At 34.6% G+C, this 16,467-nt stretch overlaps 1 protein-coding gene across 2 annotated transcripts in view; it reads left to right on the top strand.

Moving 5' to 3' along the window:
- Window positions 1-16,467, top strand: part of STAM (signal transducing adaptor molecule) — a 58,727-nt gene that overhangs the window by 28,151 nt on the left and 14,109 nt on the right. For both annotated transcript variants that reach the window (XM_081068322.1, XM_081068323.1), the window contains 6 exons: window positions 4,824-4,899; window positions 4,983-5,078; window positions 6,647-6,793; window positions 11,015-11,105; window positions 13,005-13,197; window positions 14,408-14,502. In XM_081068322.1, the coding sequence (XP_080924448.1) occupies window positions 4,824-4,899; window positions 4,983-5,078; window positions 6,647-6,793; window positions 11,015-11,105; window positions 13,005-13,197; window positions 14,408-14,502 (698 nt within the window). The remainder of the gene's footprint in view (window positions 1-4,823; window positions 4,900-4,982; window positions 5,079-6,646; window positions 6,794-11,014; window positions 11,106-13,004; window positions 13,198-14,407; window positions 14,503-16,467) is intronic.

Raw genomic sequence — 16,467 nt, 5'->3', positions numbered from 1 at the left:
CTATTTTTGTTCTCTCAGATTTCACTTGAGAATTTAGAACGTTCAATGGCTGGGGTGTAGGGAGCCAAGCAGTGTAGCCCTGGGCCCTTTCTTCAGGAATCCTCAAGATGGGGAGTTAAGGAAATTTTATTATTAAAAAAAGATGAAAAGAAAACCCAAACAGTTCTAAATAATACAAGTTAATACCGTTTAAAGCTGACAGCTATCGGTACAATTTGCTAAATACAATCCTAGTTATCTGTTGATACGTAGCAAACTATCTTAAGACACAGTGGCTTAAACGAGCTGTTATTGTCATTGTCTTCACGGGTCTGTGGGTTAACCAGGGGCACTTCTTGCTTGAGGTCTGTTATGAAGTTGCAATCAGATAGTGGCTGGGCCTGGGGTCATCTGAATACCTGACTGGGACGAAAGCTAAAAGCTAAGTATGGCTGGCAGTCGATGGCTGGCCTTCAGGTAGGACCGATGGCTGGCCGTCAGGTAGGACCGCAGCTGGGGACATCAATTTGAAACGCTGACTGAGGCCTCTGCATTGGCTTACGTTTCTCACAGAAAGATTCCCAGACGCAGCATCTTAAGAGCAAATGTTCTAAGAGACTGAGGTGTACTCTGCATGGCTTCTTACAAATTCAGAACGCCACTTCGCATATTTTATTGGTCAAGCCGGTCACTGGGTTCAGCCCAGATTCCAGGGGAGGGTTATTAGACATTACCTCTTGATGGGACGTAGCCAGATCACAAACACATAGAAGAACGTGTGGGAAGGGACTTACTGTGGTTATCTTTGGAATACGTAATTTCCCACAGAGGCCTCTTATTTTTATAAAGGTTGAATCAGAACTTAAACTAGATAACAAACTAATGAAATAAATTCTTAGACTAAAACAATGGATTTTAGTAAACAACATACACAGTCCTTAAGAACTTGAATGGCAAAATGTGATGTAAGGGTTCCTTTATTTGTTTTCACTTAACACTTACTTGTGACTTCTTACATAAAAAACCAACTATTCTGTGTTGAGAGAGATCTGCACATTTGTAGATATTTATACTAAATAGGAGCGGCTAACAGATGAAGTCTTAATTGATGTGGTAGTCATGAAGACTTTTCATGATGACCTTTCGTGATTTTCTTTTATGTACGTGACCTGTAGCACCTTTACTTTATGAAAATTCATGGAAGCCAAAGTGAAGGTGATGGCATAAACTCCAGTTAGTGAAAGTGTTACCAACAGAGTTATTTGCTGCCTGTTGAATATTTTTTCATAGTGTCATTTCAATTTGTATGGAGAAGGTGATTTACTCTGACGTATTCCTGACCAAACTGAATTAATCGTAAGGATTTCCTTTAGCACTGATATAAACATACAGCACTATATGTGGAGGAATCTCACTTTCGGGATAGTTTTCCAATAAAATGAATGAGCAAGAATGAGAAATTTTCTTAGTTGATTGTTAGATCGCAGGAATGACTGCTGATGAAATTTATTTAAAGAATATATTCTTTCCAGGTTTCCATTTAGAGCTTTGAGTTCTGCAGATCTGTGTTTTGTGTGGGAAACTGGGAGAGTCTGAACTGCAAAAGAAAGCACAGTAGCAGGCCTCTGTGACATATATGTCTGAAGATTAAGCAGCACTCACATCTTAATTTTTCATTTACCTTGAAGCAATAGGAAGCTTAGTTTTAATAGCTGTGACTTTACGCAGAAACTGAATGACTGAGGTTGACATGATAGGAGGGGAGTGAGAGAAGAGGGGATTTAGCCTCCTCTTAAAGTTCTGTTTTCTTTGAAGCTGATCGGACAGTTTGTTGAGGTGGAATGAAGTAAGACTGGTGAATAATGAATAAGTGAACTTGACTTTGATCATTGACTTTCATCAGACTGACATAATCCAAGGCCGCTATGTACATTCTGGAAAAGTGTGTCTACAGTTTGAGTAGAAGATGTTAGAAGCCACAACCACCTGAAACTACAGTTTATGTCTGCTGTTCCCATACTGTGTCCAGTTGGTACCCCCTTTCCCTCTCAGAAGGGTACTTGCATAGATGCTAAATTATACAGACACTGTGTTTGTGGTCAACTTACTTTGATATTGAGAGGATAATAGCTAAAGTATACCTACTTTAGATTTGCTTATAACTTTTAAGCCTTTTGAAAAACAGTATTTTAATTGTAATTTCTCATTAAGTCCTAAGATTTGATTAAAAACGTGTATTTCAGTTGTACTTACTGTCTTGTAGAAATACTGAAAAACTGACATGAAAAAAAATGCATGGAGCGGAATAAGGTAGTTAACACTAGGTTTTTATGGGTCATGTCTTGTTGAATCGGGCCGGTTTTATACACAATTCTGGTGATTTTTATTTTTAACTTATATTTTAAAAGATACTGCTGTGCTGGCATGCACAGTGTTCATCAGCATTTATAAGCTTCTGACTGGCTTTGCAATTCTATTGTTTTTTGGTGCAGTAGCCAACTTTGTTTAATAGCCAGAGATATCTTTGCCTTGGTTTTAAAAATTGGCTGTGGCAAAACAGTCAAACAATATAGAAGTGAATAAAACAAAAAGTAAAAGTTCCATTTCACATCCCTTTTACCCACTCCCCTTTACAGAAGTCACCACAAGTTTAGATTTCATACTTTAAAAAAAAAAAGTGGTTTATAACCAATACACCAGAAATTTCATTTAAAAATTTGGTGGTAAAGCAAGTGTAAAGGATTATTTTCTAAAATGTTCATTCAATGAGCTGAATCATCATTGGATTATTAATTTTTAATGGTTTTAATTTTAGTATTCAGATAATCCTTTTAATGTATGGCCTTTACCAATGCTTTGAAATGATGATTTTGCATTTTTATGTCAGTGCGGTTTTCACAACTGCAGAAATTAATGTGGTGTCATAGATTCTGGTTCCTAAAAGAAGTCCAACTGTGAAAAAGGCAAAATCTAAATAATGATGTTATAGTATATTATTTTTTTCAGTAAGGCTGCTATCAGATACTTTTAATATCACCTAAAATCAGTGGAGAAAGAGCTTTAGAATTCGTAAAAGTTGAGTGCTTGACACATAATAGGTATTCAAGAACCATTACTTTTGTTTATTATTTTCCTCTTTTCCCTATGCTCTTTAAGTTGAAACATCCAAACAAGGAATGAAACAGCCTTAGAAATAGAAATCCTGTTTTTTTTATTCTCATTTTTCCTGGTTAAGAAAGACTTTTTCCCTCTTTCTGAAGTGCTTGGTAATTGTTTTTTCAATTCTTAAAGAAATTTTTTAGGATAATTATTCTTACTGGCCAGTTTTTCCTGGGCTCATTGGAGTTCAAATCACTTGATAAAATTTTTTTCTTTTGTGGTTGTATTTATATTTACATATTTATTTCACATACCATAGAACTCACCATTTTAAGTATGCCATTCATTGGTTTTTAGAATATTCAGATGTTTGTGCAACTGTCACCACTGTTTAATTACAGAATATTCGTCACCCCAAAAAGAAACCCTGAACCCATTAGCAGTTTCTCCCATCCCCACCTCTCCTCAGCCCCAGAAATCAGTAATTTACTTTCTATCGGTACGGATTTATGTATTCAAGACATTTCCTATAAATGGAATCATACAATATGTGATTGAATCACACAATATGTGGTTTTTGTAACCAGTTTCTTTCACTTATATGTTTTCATCTATGTGGTAGTATATAGCAGTACTTCATTCCTTTTTTAAAAAATTTATTTATTGTGGCAAAATATAAGTAACCTAAAGCTTAACTATTTAAATCATCGTTAAGTGTATAATTCAGTGGCATTCAGTACATGTGCCATGTTGTGCAACCATTACCACTATTCATTGCCAAACTTCTTCATCGTCCCAAACAGGAACTTGATGCGTATTAATAAGAACTGTGTTCCCCGCTCCTATCCACTGGTGATTTCTATTCTGCTTTTGGTCTCTATGTATTTGCCTGTCTTAGGTAGTGTTCTTTTGTGTCTGCCTTTTCAGCATGTAGCTCTCAGTCACTTTTTGCCCAACTGTATGGAGTTCCTACCTGTGTATGTTTGGCTCTTTCTCCAATAGACCTAAGTGGACCTCTGTGCAAGTATCTAGAACTCTTTCTTCATATAGCTCCTTCTTCATATAGCTTCTTCATATAGCTCTAGTCTGTCATATAGCTTTGTCATATACCTTCTTCGTATAGCTCTAGTCTGTCCTGCAAATTCTAGCTCCCTCGGCCTTTCTGAATTCTGATTTCTGTTTCCTCAACACAGTGAGATAATGGTTCACTTCGTGGGACTACCTCCTCTGCACTGAGATCCCGAAACTGCCATTAGGCTGAAAGCCTGTGCTGGCTGTATCTGGAAAGTGCATCTGGGTAGAAAGCTGAGCCAAATGTCCGGCTGATTTGATTTGTATTCCTTTTTCGACATCATCATTCAGCATTGCTCAGGGTTTTGTGTCCTAAACAGTTACCTCAATATATATTTTAAATATATTTTTCCAGTTTTGTAATTGTTTATAGCAGGAGTATAAGTCTGGTGTCAGTTCCTCCATCACGACTGAAATAGAAGTCTTGGTCTACCACTTTATTTTCAAAACTTTTTTTCACCCAGAATTATGCTTGCTAAGGAAGAGAGCCTGTTAATTTTGTTTGAAAAATTTAAAGGGACTTGTTAGTGTACAGTTTTTCAATTGTGTCATTAAAAAAAAACAACTACTCTACCATATTCTCCCCTTTGTACATAGTAGGCTATTGCCTATTATAGTTAAGGGGAAAAAACTGGATGTACTACTAACTGATTGTTATATTTCTCATTTTTTAGACCTAAAGATTGTCTTCGGTCTATTATGAGGAGGGTGAACCATAAAGATCCTCATGTTGCTATGCAAGCTCTGACTGTGAGTGATTTCAGTTTAAGTTCTACCACAAAATGATCTGCTGAAATTGAGCCCTTTTAACTTCTCATTTTCTTATGCTTTAGCTTCTAGGAGCATGTGTATCAAACTGTGGCAAAATTTTTCATTTGGAAGTATGTTCAAGAGATTTTGCTAGTGAAGTAAGCAATGTATTAAACAAGGTAAGGAACATTGTTTCCAGACCTTTTATTGTTCATTTCATCACATTTTAAATCACAGAGGACTAGTCTGTGCTTCTTTTTTTTTTTTTAAACTCTTTCTAGGCTTTGTCTATCCAATATATAAGTAAATGTGTTTTGCTAAAGAGACTGCAAGTTTATATAACTTCATGCCTTGATTATTCTCAAGCTAAATTAGAATATATTTAACCTCTTTTTCATTCCTTTCATCTGATAAGTATGTGAATTACTTTATCTGATTAAATAATACTATTGATTTTAGGCAGTTTTTGTAGCCACGGAGGTATTTTCCCGAGGTAGAAGTGTTCAGAAATATTGCCAAAATATGGCATTGTCGAGTTTCATCTTGATGTGAAAAAGGCCACTGCCCGACCATCATAGGATTTTAGTACTATACTACTATGTACTTAACTGAATGTAGAATAAAGAATTCAAATCCTGCAATTCAAGGACTTAAAAAATCTGTTACTAAGTAACATGTGAGTTTCCTTAGTAAAAATTTGTGCATTCTAGTGGTAATTATTACTGGCTTTTTTTTGCTGGGCGGGGGGGGGGGGGTTTAGGGAGGGGTGTAATATCTATCAAGAAAAATTTTTTTAGTGTTAAAAGGGAAAATGTCCTTTTTGGGGGAAAATGAGTATTTCCAGGTTTTAGTGGAAAACAGTACAGAAATGAGATAAGAATTTAAAATTTTGTAATTCTTTTCAAACATGATTATGTCCTAATTTTTTTCCTATTCTACTTTTATTCAGTTATATTTAGGTATTTTCTACTAATTAATAACCATTCTTTTAATGTCCTGAATGGTCATCAAAATGTACCACTGTTTATGAAGAGATTCTATTGCAGTGTTTTCTCTAATTTAATTGAAGATGTGGTACTCAAACTTGTACTTAGTAGCATGAACAACTATTTTTGAAAAGCAAATAGTTACATATAGGAGAGAGCACTTTTCTGTATTTTCCAAATATTTCACAATGAATGTACTGGTTTTATACTTAAGGGGGAGATGTTATTTTAAAGAAATAAAGTTTCCAGGGATATTGACATGCAGTAGACCTCAAACCGGGCTTCAAATAATTAAGCAACTTGGGAAAAACATGCAGTCATACACATTAAAAGTCAGGAATTAGAAATAAAGGAACTATACCATTTACTCTCTGTTTCCACCTTATTTTTATTGGTCTACAAAAAACAAAACAAAATATCACTTTTCTTTGTTTTCCTGCTGTACGTATTTTGCTTGATTGTAAAATACTTTGCAAAGTATTTCTGACTTCCAAAATAAGTTATTACATGTTTAATCTGTTTTAATTTGATGTGAGGTATGTATGATTATATCGTCTCTTGTTTCTTCATAGTGTGAAAATAAAATTAGTTTTCTTTTCTAATAACCAACTATGTTTTTTTACGGATTGTCTATGGCTAGGGGTGATTTGTGATTCAAACGAGATCTGTAACACTTTATAATGTTTATATGTAAGATACCTATATTAAATCATTAGCCAGGAAATTAGTACCTTTTTATTAATTTTTTTCTGTGTTTTTAGGGTCATCCTAAAGTGTGTGAAAAATTAAAGGCTCTCATGGTTGAGTGGACAGATGAATTTAAGAATGATCCGCAGCTTAGTCTAATATCAGCAATGATTAAGAACCTTAAGGAACAAGGAGTTACGTTTCCAGCTATTGGCTCTCAGGTATTTTGTAAAGTTCTGTGATTGTTACAGTTTGTTTCTCTAAAGTAGCCATGTTTTCTCTGAATTTTGCTTTCTTTCCTCCAAACCCAGCCAGTTTTTACTATTCTGGAGAAATTTTTGTTAATGATCTTGGATTTAGAAGTGTCAAAAAAATATAGTGATATATTAATATGTTCCAACTTCCACTTTCCCACTGTTTCTCCTTTTTCCTTTATAAATGAGTTGGTTTAACATTTTGCAATTTTTAAATTTTAATCGTGTAGACAAAATTGCTTTATTATAAATGCTTTTAATGTGATAATTTTATCTGCAAACAATGACAACTCAAAAATCAGGATAGCCTTAAAATTTAAGAATGAGTTTAGAGATTCTTTTTATTTTTATGAAATTTATGAATACTTGTATTAAAAAAGGAAGGAGATACAAGGTGGTCAATGGGCAGAGAAGCACGTGAAGTATCTTTTCTCTTAATAACAGCTGACCAGTGCATATGTCTTCTTCCTTCCTCTTAATAAAGGCTTAACTTTTGATTGAAAGGCTTAACTTGCCTTTTCCGGAAAAAAAAAAGAAGAAGAAGAAGAAGAAGTGTTATGTGATTAGACCAATCTCTAAGCTATGTCATATAAAAAAAAAAAAAAATGAAAGGGTATCTGTTTTTATTGTTTTCCTATCTTGTATAACCATCCTTTAGGATGCCCAAGTAATCAAGGGGGCTTAAAATGTGTGGTAATTTACTATATTGTATTTCCCCACTGTATGGATTGGGAATATAACAAGTGATATGAAAGCATAAGCAGAAAACTGTCAGCTGTGGAGGGCTCAAGTCTGGGGTTTTGACCACTTCAGGGAATCATGAAATGATTCATCCAGACTTATGTAGACTTTCTTCCCAAGGCACTTTTAGTTTATCTGTATACTGCTGAGCTGTGAAGACCCAGAAATATACTTGGGAGATGAAGGAAGGAAAAGATATTTTTCTTACTTGAAAAAAATTTGATTTATGAATAGTTTTACAACGATAAATTGTATCTTTGAGAAGTGTTAGTATTCATTCATAATTGATAGCTGGCTTTACTACTCATAATTTCTAAAATCTATGTAAGTAAGGAATAATTTTATGTAGAAAATCCAAGATTATCTTATAATAAGTTCTATGACAACAGAAGCAATTTTTAATTATCAAAGAGTAGATTCGCTACGGAGAACCAAAGAGTGTACATGCTTAGTGGAATTTTAATTTCTGTACCCTGAGTACCTGTTCTAGGGCTTGTTACTCAAAATATAGTTCATTGACCATCATCATCATTACCTGGAAGCTTAGTAGAATTGCAGCATCTCACCTGCTACTCCAGATCCATGGATTCATTATCTTCTTTTAATAAGATCCCTGATGATTCCGTATGCACATTAAAGTTTGAGAAGCACTGCTCTAAAATACAGTTTTTAGTGCAAGTGAAAACTGCATTTCCATCCACAGACGGACTTGTTCCTATAAGAGAAGGAAGAAGAATTAATGATCTGTTTGATAATGTAACATTGTTTGGTTAAACTATATTCTCAGATAGTTGTGGGAACAACTTTAGGGATTCTCTAATCTAATCCCCTCATTTTACAGATGAGGAAACTGAGACCCAGAATGGTTAAGTGACTTGCCCAGGGTCACAGCTAGTAGTTGACAGAGCTGGAACAGGCTTCCTGACTCTCATTCCAGTGTTCTTTCCACTACACCATCCTGCCTTCCGTTTGATATAGAGGTTAGTGGATATGTGTCTGTCCTGACTAGGCTTCAAAGGACAAGAAGTGGAGTGAACACTGGCAAGAGCATTTAGTGATTGATTGGCATAGAAGTTAGGCTACTTTCAGGACATAAATCAGCAAGAATAAAGTTAAGAGTTACCTTTCTTCTTTTCATCTAGATGTTATAAAATACGTGGAAACTAATTTTGTATAGTTGCTGTCTTTCAGCCACAAGAAATATATAAAATGCATACAAAGTAAAAGACAAGGTAGAATGCTGGTTTTCTTACAGTAGTTTCTGAAAAGCATAGCGTTGAAAAGCCTGTTTAATGAAAACATGTTATCCCATAGGATCAACTGTAGAAGTCCCTCTAGATTTTGAGGTCACTTAGTTGCTACTTAAGTCATTACTACATTGAGTTAGACTATATCTTTGTTAGCATACTTAACAAAAGCCTTTGAAAATATAAGGATTTTTAAAGTACATTTTTTTTTCATCCAAGTACAGAAGAAAATGATATAAAACTATTAAGAAAAGTCATACTTTAGTCACCTAACTTACGCTACTGTAGTTCTTTCAGCACCAACTGTCAACATGAAGATAAAAACAATGCTACACAGCTGCTGTAATTGACTAGGTAATAAGACAAGTGTCATGGCTGCATGTAGCACCTGATGATAGAAAGGAACTCTGAAAAGCCTGCAGTTCAGGAACATTGGGCTTGATGTAGCTTTTTCTGCACTTCCTTCTTGACTGATAGAGATTTCTTCACAGACCACAAAAGATCAATATGTCTGTTTTGTGAAATTCACCAAATTGTGAAAAAATTTTCATACATAATGAAAAAGGTTGCCTCCAACTGAGAGTAGCTGCAGTTTTCAGAGTCGCATAATGATTAAAACGTTACAAGAGAAGGATCAGAATTGAAAGTGCTTCAAGTTCTAGTCAGTGAACTATCAAAAGCTTTTTTCTAATCAGCTTTTTTAAAAACAAATGCCTTGTTCATTTGTTTGACATTATAAAATATACTAAGTGAAGAATATCGAACTGTATTTTAGTATAATGTTGAATATTTTTGCCTTTCATTTGCTCAATCATTTTAAATTAGAATTCCAATTTTTTATTGGTTGCTTGGGAATTACAAAATACATTTGTAACTGTTCACACTCTAGTTTGAGTTAATATGGTATTTCATATCAAATGTAGAAACCTTGCAACTCTAGGGTTCATTTACTCCTCACTTCAGCATCTTTTATGCTATAGTCATGTCTGACATAACGTTCCTCTACATATATTATAAATCCCAGGAGACAGTGCTATCATTTTTGTTTTAAACTCTCAATGGCCCGCATCTTATCTAATTTTGGAAGGTACATGTGTCATTGTAATCCTCTTAAATGCCTGTGATGTGTAGGTGCTATCACTGTTCTCGTTTTGTAGATGAGGAACTTGAGGCACGACTTGATGACCAGGGTACCCAAGGTCATACCTTAGAAGGTGGCAGATCTGACACTGGATCCCATGTTTGCCTGACTCCACAAGTTACATTCTTACTTCCCATATTTCAAAGTATTTCAAAGAGGAGCACAAAGGGGATGCTTAACTAAGGGGTTTAGAGATGTTTCACGTAGAAAGGGATGTGCTACGTGTTTATGAACTGGTGAGTTGAAACTCAGCAGGGAAACGTGGGTGGAGTAAAAAGAGCCAGAAGGGAGGAGGACATTAGAAGTAGAAGCAAGTGTGTGTCAAAGGTGTGTGTGTGTGTGTGTGTGTGTGTGTGTGTGGTAGCAGTTTCTGGTAACCAGTAGAATGGTTGAAAATAATGCTGGTAAGATAAGCTGGAGTCAGTCTGATTTACCTTCATTGCCGCGGAAAAATTTAATAGCCGTTGAGACTTAGATGCTTATAATTCCTGTGTGAATCAATTTATGTATTTATTTACTAGTATTTAAAATGTATTTAAGATGGACAGTGATATATTCCCAGAATTAACTACTTGTATTTTGGTTTACAAAATATTATAATTTTATGAGCATTTATATTGTTACATACAAACCTGGGTTCTTAAAGATATATATCCTGTCTTTGATCTGGAAGGAAACAATAAAATGTAACTCTCAAATATGTATTTAAAATTTTTAAAAGCTCCATGTTTTAAAAATAGACATCTTCTTCGCTCTCTCAACCCCTTTTCTGGTTTTAGAATTTTTCTAAAAATTAAAAAATGTCCTCTAGTCTTTCTTCTGATTTGCATGCTGTCTGCTTTAGTTGCACCTCTGTACACAAATCTGTGAGAGTCATTAGGCTGTTGGCTCTCAGGCTTTAACCCAGTTCTAGCTCTTCTCCTTCTCAGGCTGCTCCAGTTTGGATTTCTTTCTTCTTCAGAAGTTTGTGGTAGACTGATGAGAAGGGTCTTGCAAGTTTGTAGGTTAGGAAGATTTGTAGGACAACCCTCAAATATCGTCTTCCTTTTTGTATGTTAGGCTGCAGAACAAGCAAAAGCAAGCCCAGCTCTGGTAGCCAAGGATCCTGGTACTGTGGCTAACAAAAAAGAAGAAGAAGATTTAGCAAAAGGTATGTTTTAATTCCTTGATGATGGAAAGAAGATAGGTCTCTCACTTAATATTTATTCCCCTGAGATATTTAAAAATGAAAGAAATGGGACTTTATAGCTAAAAGCTGAAATCTACTTTATTCCCTTCCTCAGTATCGTTTGTTTCTTCTCTCCCAAGGCAACTGCTATCACGTGTCCTTTTGGTCTATATTTTATATTTTCACTACACTGTGTATCCATAAACAGTAGACACCATCTACAACTTTTTTCATGCAAAAGTGTGTTTGAGATCTAATCATGATGAGACATGTAAATCAGTTCATTTGTTTAAACTGCTGAATAATATTCCAGTGTACTAGTAAACATACGGTAAATATACTGTAAATAAACTGTAATATATACTGTAAATAAATAAATATACTGAAAATAAACACACAGTAAATATACTGTAATTTATTCCTCTTGATAGACATTTGGGTTTTCTGATTTATTTATTTTTATCATAACAAGTATGCTGCCTTGAGTATCCTTTACGTGTTCTCTGTGCACACACACACGTACACACACACACATATAACTATTTTGTGTGACTAAATGAGGTATTGTTAGCTCATGGGATAGGTACATCTTCAACTTTGCTGAATAGTTATTTCCTCTTCTATCAGGAATGAATAAAAGCTATTATTACTGTTCTCAACATCCTGACATTTGATACTGTCAGAGTTTAATTTTTGTGAATCCCCCTAGGTTTGAAATAATGTCCAATTATTTTAATTTTCATTTCTTTGATTACTAGTGAGGTTGAGGCCTTTTTTGTATGTTTATTAGCTGTTCTGATTGTCTCTTTTTCTATTGAGTCTTTTTTAAATTAACGATATGTAGAAAATTTAATTTTTTTTGTAAATTTTATTAAATTTATTGGGGTGACATTGGTTAAGAAAATTATAAGGGTTTCAAATGTACAATTCTCTAATACATCATCTGTGTATTGCATTGTGTGTTTACCATCCAAAATCAAATTTCCTTCCATCACTATATATTTGACCTCCTTTATTTACCCTTAGAAACTTTTATTTTCCATACTAATCTTTTGATTATTGTATCTGTTGTAGATACCTACTCTTGGTTTTTGGTTTATACTGTAAATTTTATAATGATGTGTTTCATCAAACAAGTTTTAACTTTTGATGTCAAAATTTTTGCTTTTCTATTATTTTTGCTTTTTTGTCTTAAGATATCTTTCCTTACCCTAAGATCCTATAAGATATTTTCCTACATTTTCTTATGGTAGTTATAAAGTTTGGGGTAGAGTCAAAAGCAGGGCAGTAAGTCTGTTAAGATTACATTGCAGAACCTGAGTGACACATGGCGTTGGCCTACACTGGAGGAGATAGAGGATACAAATTTGAAATCTATTTGGGGGGATTTGTTAGGTGAGACTTTACTGTAGTTATTTCTAAAATCCAGTTCTTAGACTGATTACATAAGAATTACCTTTGGAGCAATAACATACAGGTTCTCAAGCACTGCCTTGGAGGCTCTGATTTAGTAAGTCCTCCAAAAGGCTTAGCACTCTGACTTTCCAAGTGATTTTGATTATCATTTTGGGAACTTAAGTTATAGAAGTACATTGAAAAGATAAAAGAAAATACATCTGCAGCTAAACTTCAAAAAATGGATCTGAGAGTTTATTCTTTTTATTACTCAGAATACTGTAAATTGTTCAGTAAAAATAGTCATCATGCTGTTCAGTATTTTTGTTTATTTTTTAAATTGTCAGTGTGAATTAATGCATAAAATTGGTGATTTTCAGTATATGAGGATATGTTAGTTTTCAGCTGTACTGTTGAAAGAACAATTTTCTTTGGATTGTTGGCTATATTAACATTTGGGGTCTTTTTAAAACCACTATTTTTCAGCCATTGAGTTGTCCCTGAAGGAACAAAGGCAGCAGTCAACCACCCTTTCCGCCTTGTATCCAAGCACATCTAATCTCTTAACTAACCACCAACACGAAGGCCGAAAAGTTCGTGCTATATATGACTTTGAAGCTGCTGAAGATAATGAACTTACTTTTAAAGCTGGAGAAATTATTACAGTTCTTGATGACAGGTGATGGTTAATATTAAATTGAGCATTTATATGAACATATATAACATGTTATTTTGTGTTTCACATTATTCCTGTTGGATGCCACCACCAAGTGTAATAAAAAACATTGATGTAGATATTTTCTTTGTAAGACAGTTGCTTTGCTTGTGTCAAACTGGCTAGATTCTTATTTTGTAGTTTAATTTTTTTCTCATCTATTATTTAGTTTTTGGGTTTTTTGGAGGCCTAGTTTAATTTATTCATTTTTGGTTCTGTCTAATAATGAAGCTTGTTAAGTTAGTTAAAAAGTTAAGATTTTAGAGAACACAGCAAGTATGCGTATGTATTTATGGATTTGTAAGAAATACATAATATATGGAATTTATTTATCATTTAGTATATTTGTGTGGAACAAATTCACCTTACATTGCGTTATACATTTACATTATCATTGGGGAGGTGATACCTACCTGTCTTTTACTACCGCTTTATGTTTACTTGAAAATTGTTACTGATAATGAAGTACTAAACTTTACAAGGGCTTTTTAAAAATAAATTCAAATACATTTAAGGTTATTCCTGTAATATCACACTATAATGCGTTTTCTTGAGTGGAAGAAAATGAAATTAAGTTTGAGCTGGTTCACTGGAAATTGCACAAAAGCTTCATCATTCATTCAAACAGTATTTATGTTTTGTCTAGCTTTTCTTATACTTGCCACTGAGGATATGGAGAGAACATGGGGATGCACCTGGGAGTATGCTCCTTGGGGACGTTTTATGCAATAAACAGTGTCATCTGTCATACGTATGTGTTCTCTTGTGGGGAAACATTTGCTAATATGTACTAGATAGAACTGAATGAAATCTGGATTAAGAGCCTACTACACATCTTACTACAGAGGATTCTTACTCTGGAGCCCATGAACCACCTGAAGTTGACAATTTTTAATTGTGGCAACCTCTTTCTGGGGAGAGAATTAAGAGCCTTGTATTAGATCCCCAAAGCATTCACCAGCCTTCCAAAAGATAAAGGAATATCTATTTAATTGCGTCTTATTTTCTCTGAGACCTCATCTCTTGTTGGTAATAATTATGCATTCATTTCCTCCACTGGATTGTTGTGGGATTCAAATCTGGTAATAATGTGAGCTAAACACTATTAAAAATAAAATATTTGTAGAAATAAAAATCTTTATTATACTAAAGCATTCTTTTTTGTTCCTCACAGTGATCCCAACTGGTGGAAAGGTGAAACCCATCAAGGCATAGGGTTATTTCCTTCTAATTTTGTGACTGCAGATCTCACTGCTGAACCAGAAATGAGTGAGTATTTTCTACCCGTCACTGGATGATAATTTATAATCCACTTCTTAAGTTGAGTAAAGTTGAACTTTCTACGACAGGCACTCTCAAATGTTAGTGCCTCTAAGGTGTTTGTTTAAAAATGTAGCTTCCTGGTCAGTAGACTGTTTACCAGAAATTATCTAAGAATTGCAGTCATCTGTCTACCAAGATTATCTTTAGACAGATTATGGACTTTCTTAAAAACAAAGACACACACACACACCACACTGTAAAAAATGCACGGTAAGAAGTGTTAATGGAATTTATGCATTATGTGTTTTCATTATCATCAGTTGATAAAAGTGTCCAGTGTGACCTCATAGAGTATTCTTCCCATTCAAAGACTGAGATTATTTTTCTAGTGTTCCAGCTTCAAACTTGGGAGCTGTGGCCACTAAGTAACAATAATGGCTTTCCTAGCCTCTATGTCAGATATTCAGAAGGAGCCATAACTGATCAGTTTGATTTCCAAATCTTTGCTGACTAGGAGAAATAAACTAGAAAGTAGGGCCAACGAGGAAAAGTGATATTACTGACAGGCATAATAGTTGCAGGAGATGTAATTGCCGGTATCCTATCAAAACTTTGGTAGACAGTTGACTATATTTCTTCATAATACTTCACTTTTCATGACTCTTCATAATGATGAGTTTGAGTCATCAAGATTAAGTTATAACCTTCCTCTGTTTAAGAAAACAAATGTGTTCTAGTCTAGAAAGATTTTTAAAAGTTTTTATATATAAGTCAGTAAGCTGCAGTTATCTGGCGGAATATCTCAGCTCATCTCATCTTTCTATAATGCTAGGTGGAAGGAATCAAAATTATAAACCACAAGAGACTTAGGTATTTTTTTAGTCTACAGGAATTTTAAGAAAGGATCTGTCTTAGTAATCCTTTTATTTCCAACGGTACCTAGTACTGAATCTAATCCAGAATACAGACTATATGAATAAATATTTATACAATAAATGATACAAAAGTGCATGTATAGGGCCGGCCCAGTGGCTCAGGCGGTTAGAGCTCCGTGCTCCTAACTCTGAAGGCTGCTGGTTTGATTCCCACATGAGCCAGTGGGCTCTCAACCACAAGGTTGCCGGTTTGACTCCTTGACTTCCGCAAACGATAGTGGGCTGTGCCTTTTGCAACTAGCAACGGCAAATGGACCTGGAGCTGAGCTGCGCCCTCCGCAACTAAGACTGAAAGGACAACAACTTGACTTGGGAAAAAGTCCTGGAAGTACACACTGTTCCCCAATATAGTCCTGTACCCCTTCCCCAATAAAAAAATCTTTAAAAAAAACCAACACACACACATATAAGCATATATCTTTTTAAAAAAGTGCATGTATATATAAATATATATGTTAACAAGAAAGAGATACTTTTTTAAAAAACATAAGAACTCTTTCAAGAGAAGGCTTTAGCATACCAGATATTACAGATCTTTAATAAAATGATGCTCTCTTATAGTTATTGCGTGGTTGTTTTGTGTCACTTTCATAGAGAAAGATTCCTGATACCCAATCCTTTAATGGAGTTCTTTTGTCATGAGAAGCCAAAAAACATTGTTCCAGAATCTTGTTTAAATGGCAGTGCATACTGTGCCAACTTTTTAACCTGGGCTGTTGATGGTGGTGATTTTTTGGGGCTTGGGAGTTTATTTTTCTCCTCCTGAATCAGTTGTTGGAAAGAGTAGAATTATCTTGGACTTCTGTTCAAGGTGAGATCCAAGATCTCATGTGTATAGATCATGTAGCCATATCATCTTTCCCCCCATCATGTAGCATTGCAGCTTTAAAATGAGCGTTCTAGCTTATCTTAGATGTTTTACTCTGGACCACCGACAAGAGAAACAGGCACATCAGAGCTTAGGTAATGGATTTATAGTTCTCAAGCTTGGAAAACAAATGCTAGCATGATCCTCGTAGCATCATTCTTTATGAGG

This window comes from Rhinolophus hipposideros (assembly GCF_964194185.1).
Source record: "Rhinolophus hipposideros genome assembly, chromosome: 1".
In the NCBI taxonomy this organism is placed as follows: Eukaryota; Metazoa; Chordata; class Mammalia; order Chiroptera; family Rhinolophidae; genus Rhinolophus; species Rhinolophus hipposideros.
This window is presented reverse-complemented; position numbering and strand designations above follow the sequence as displayed.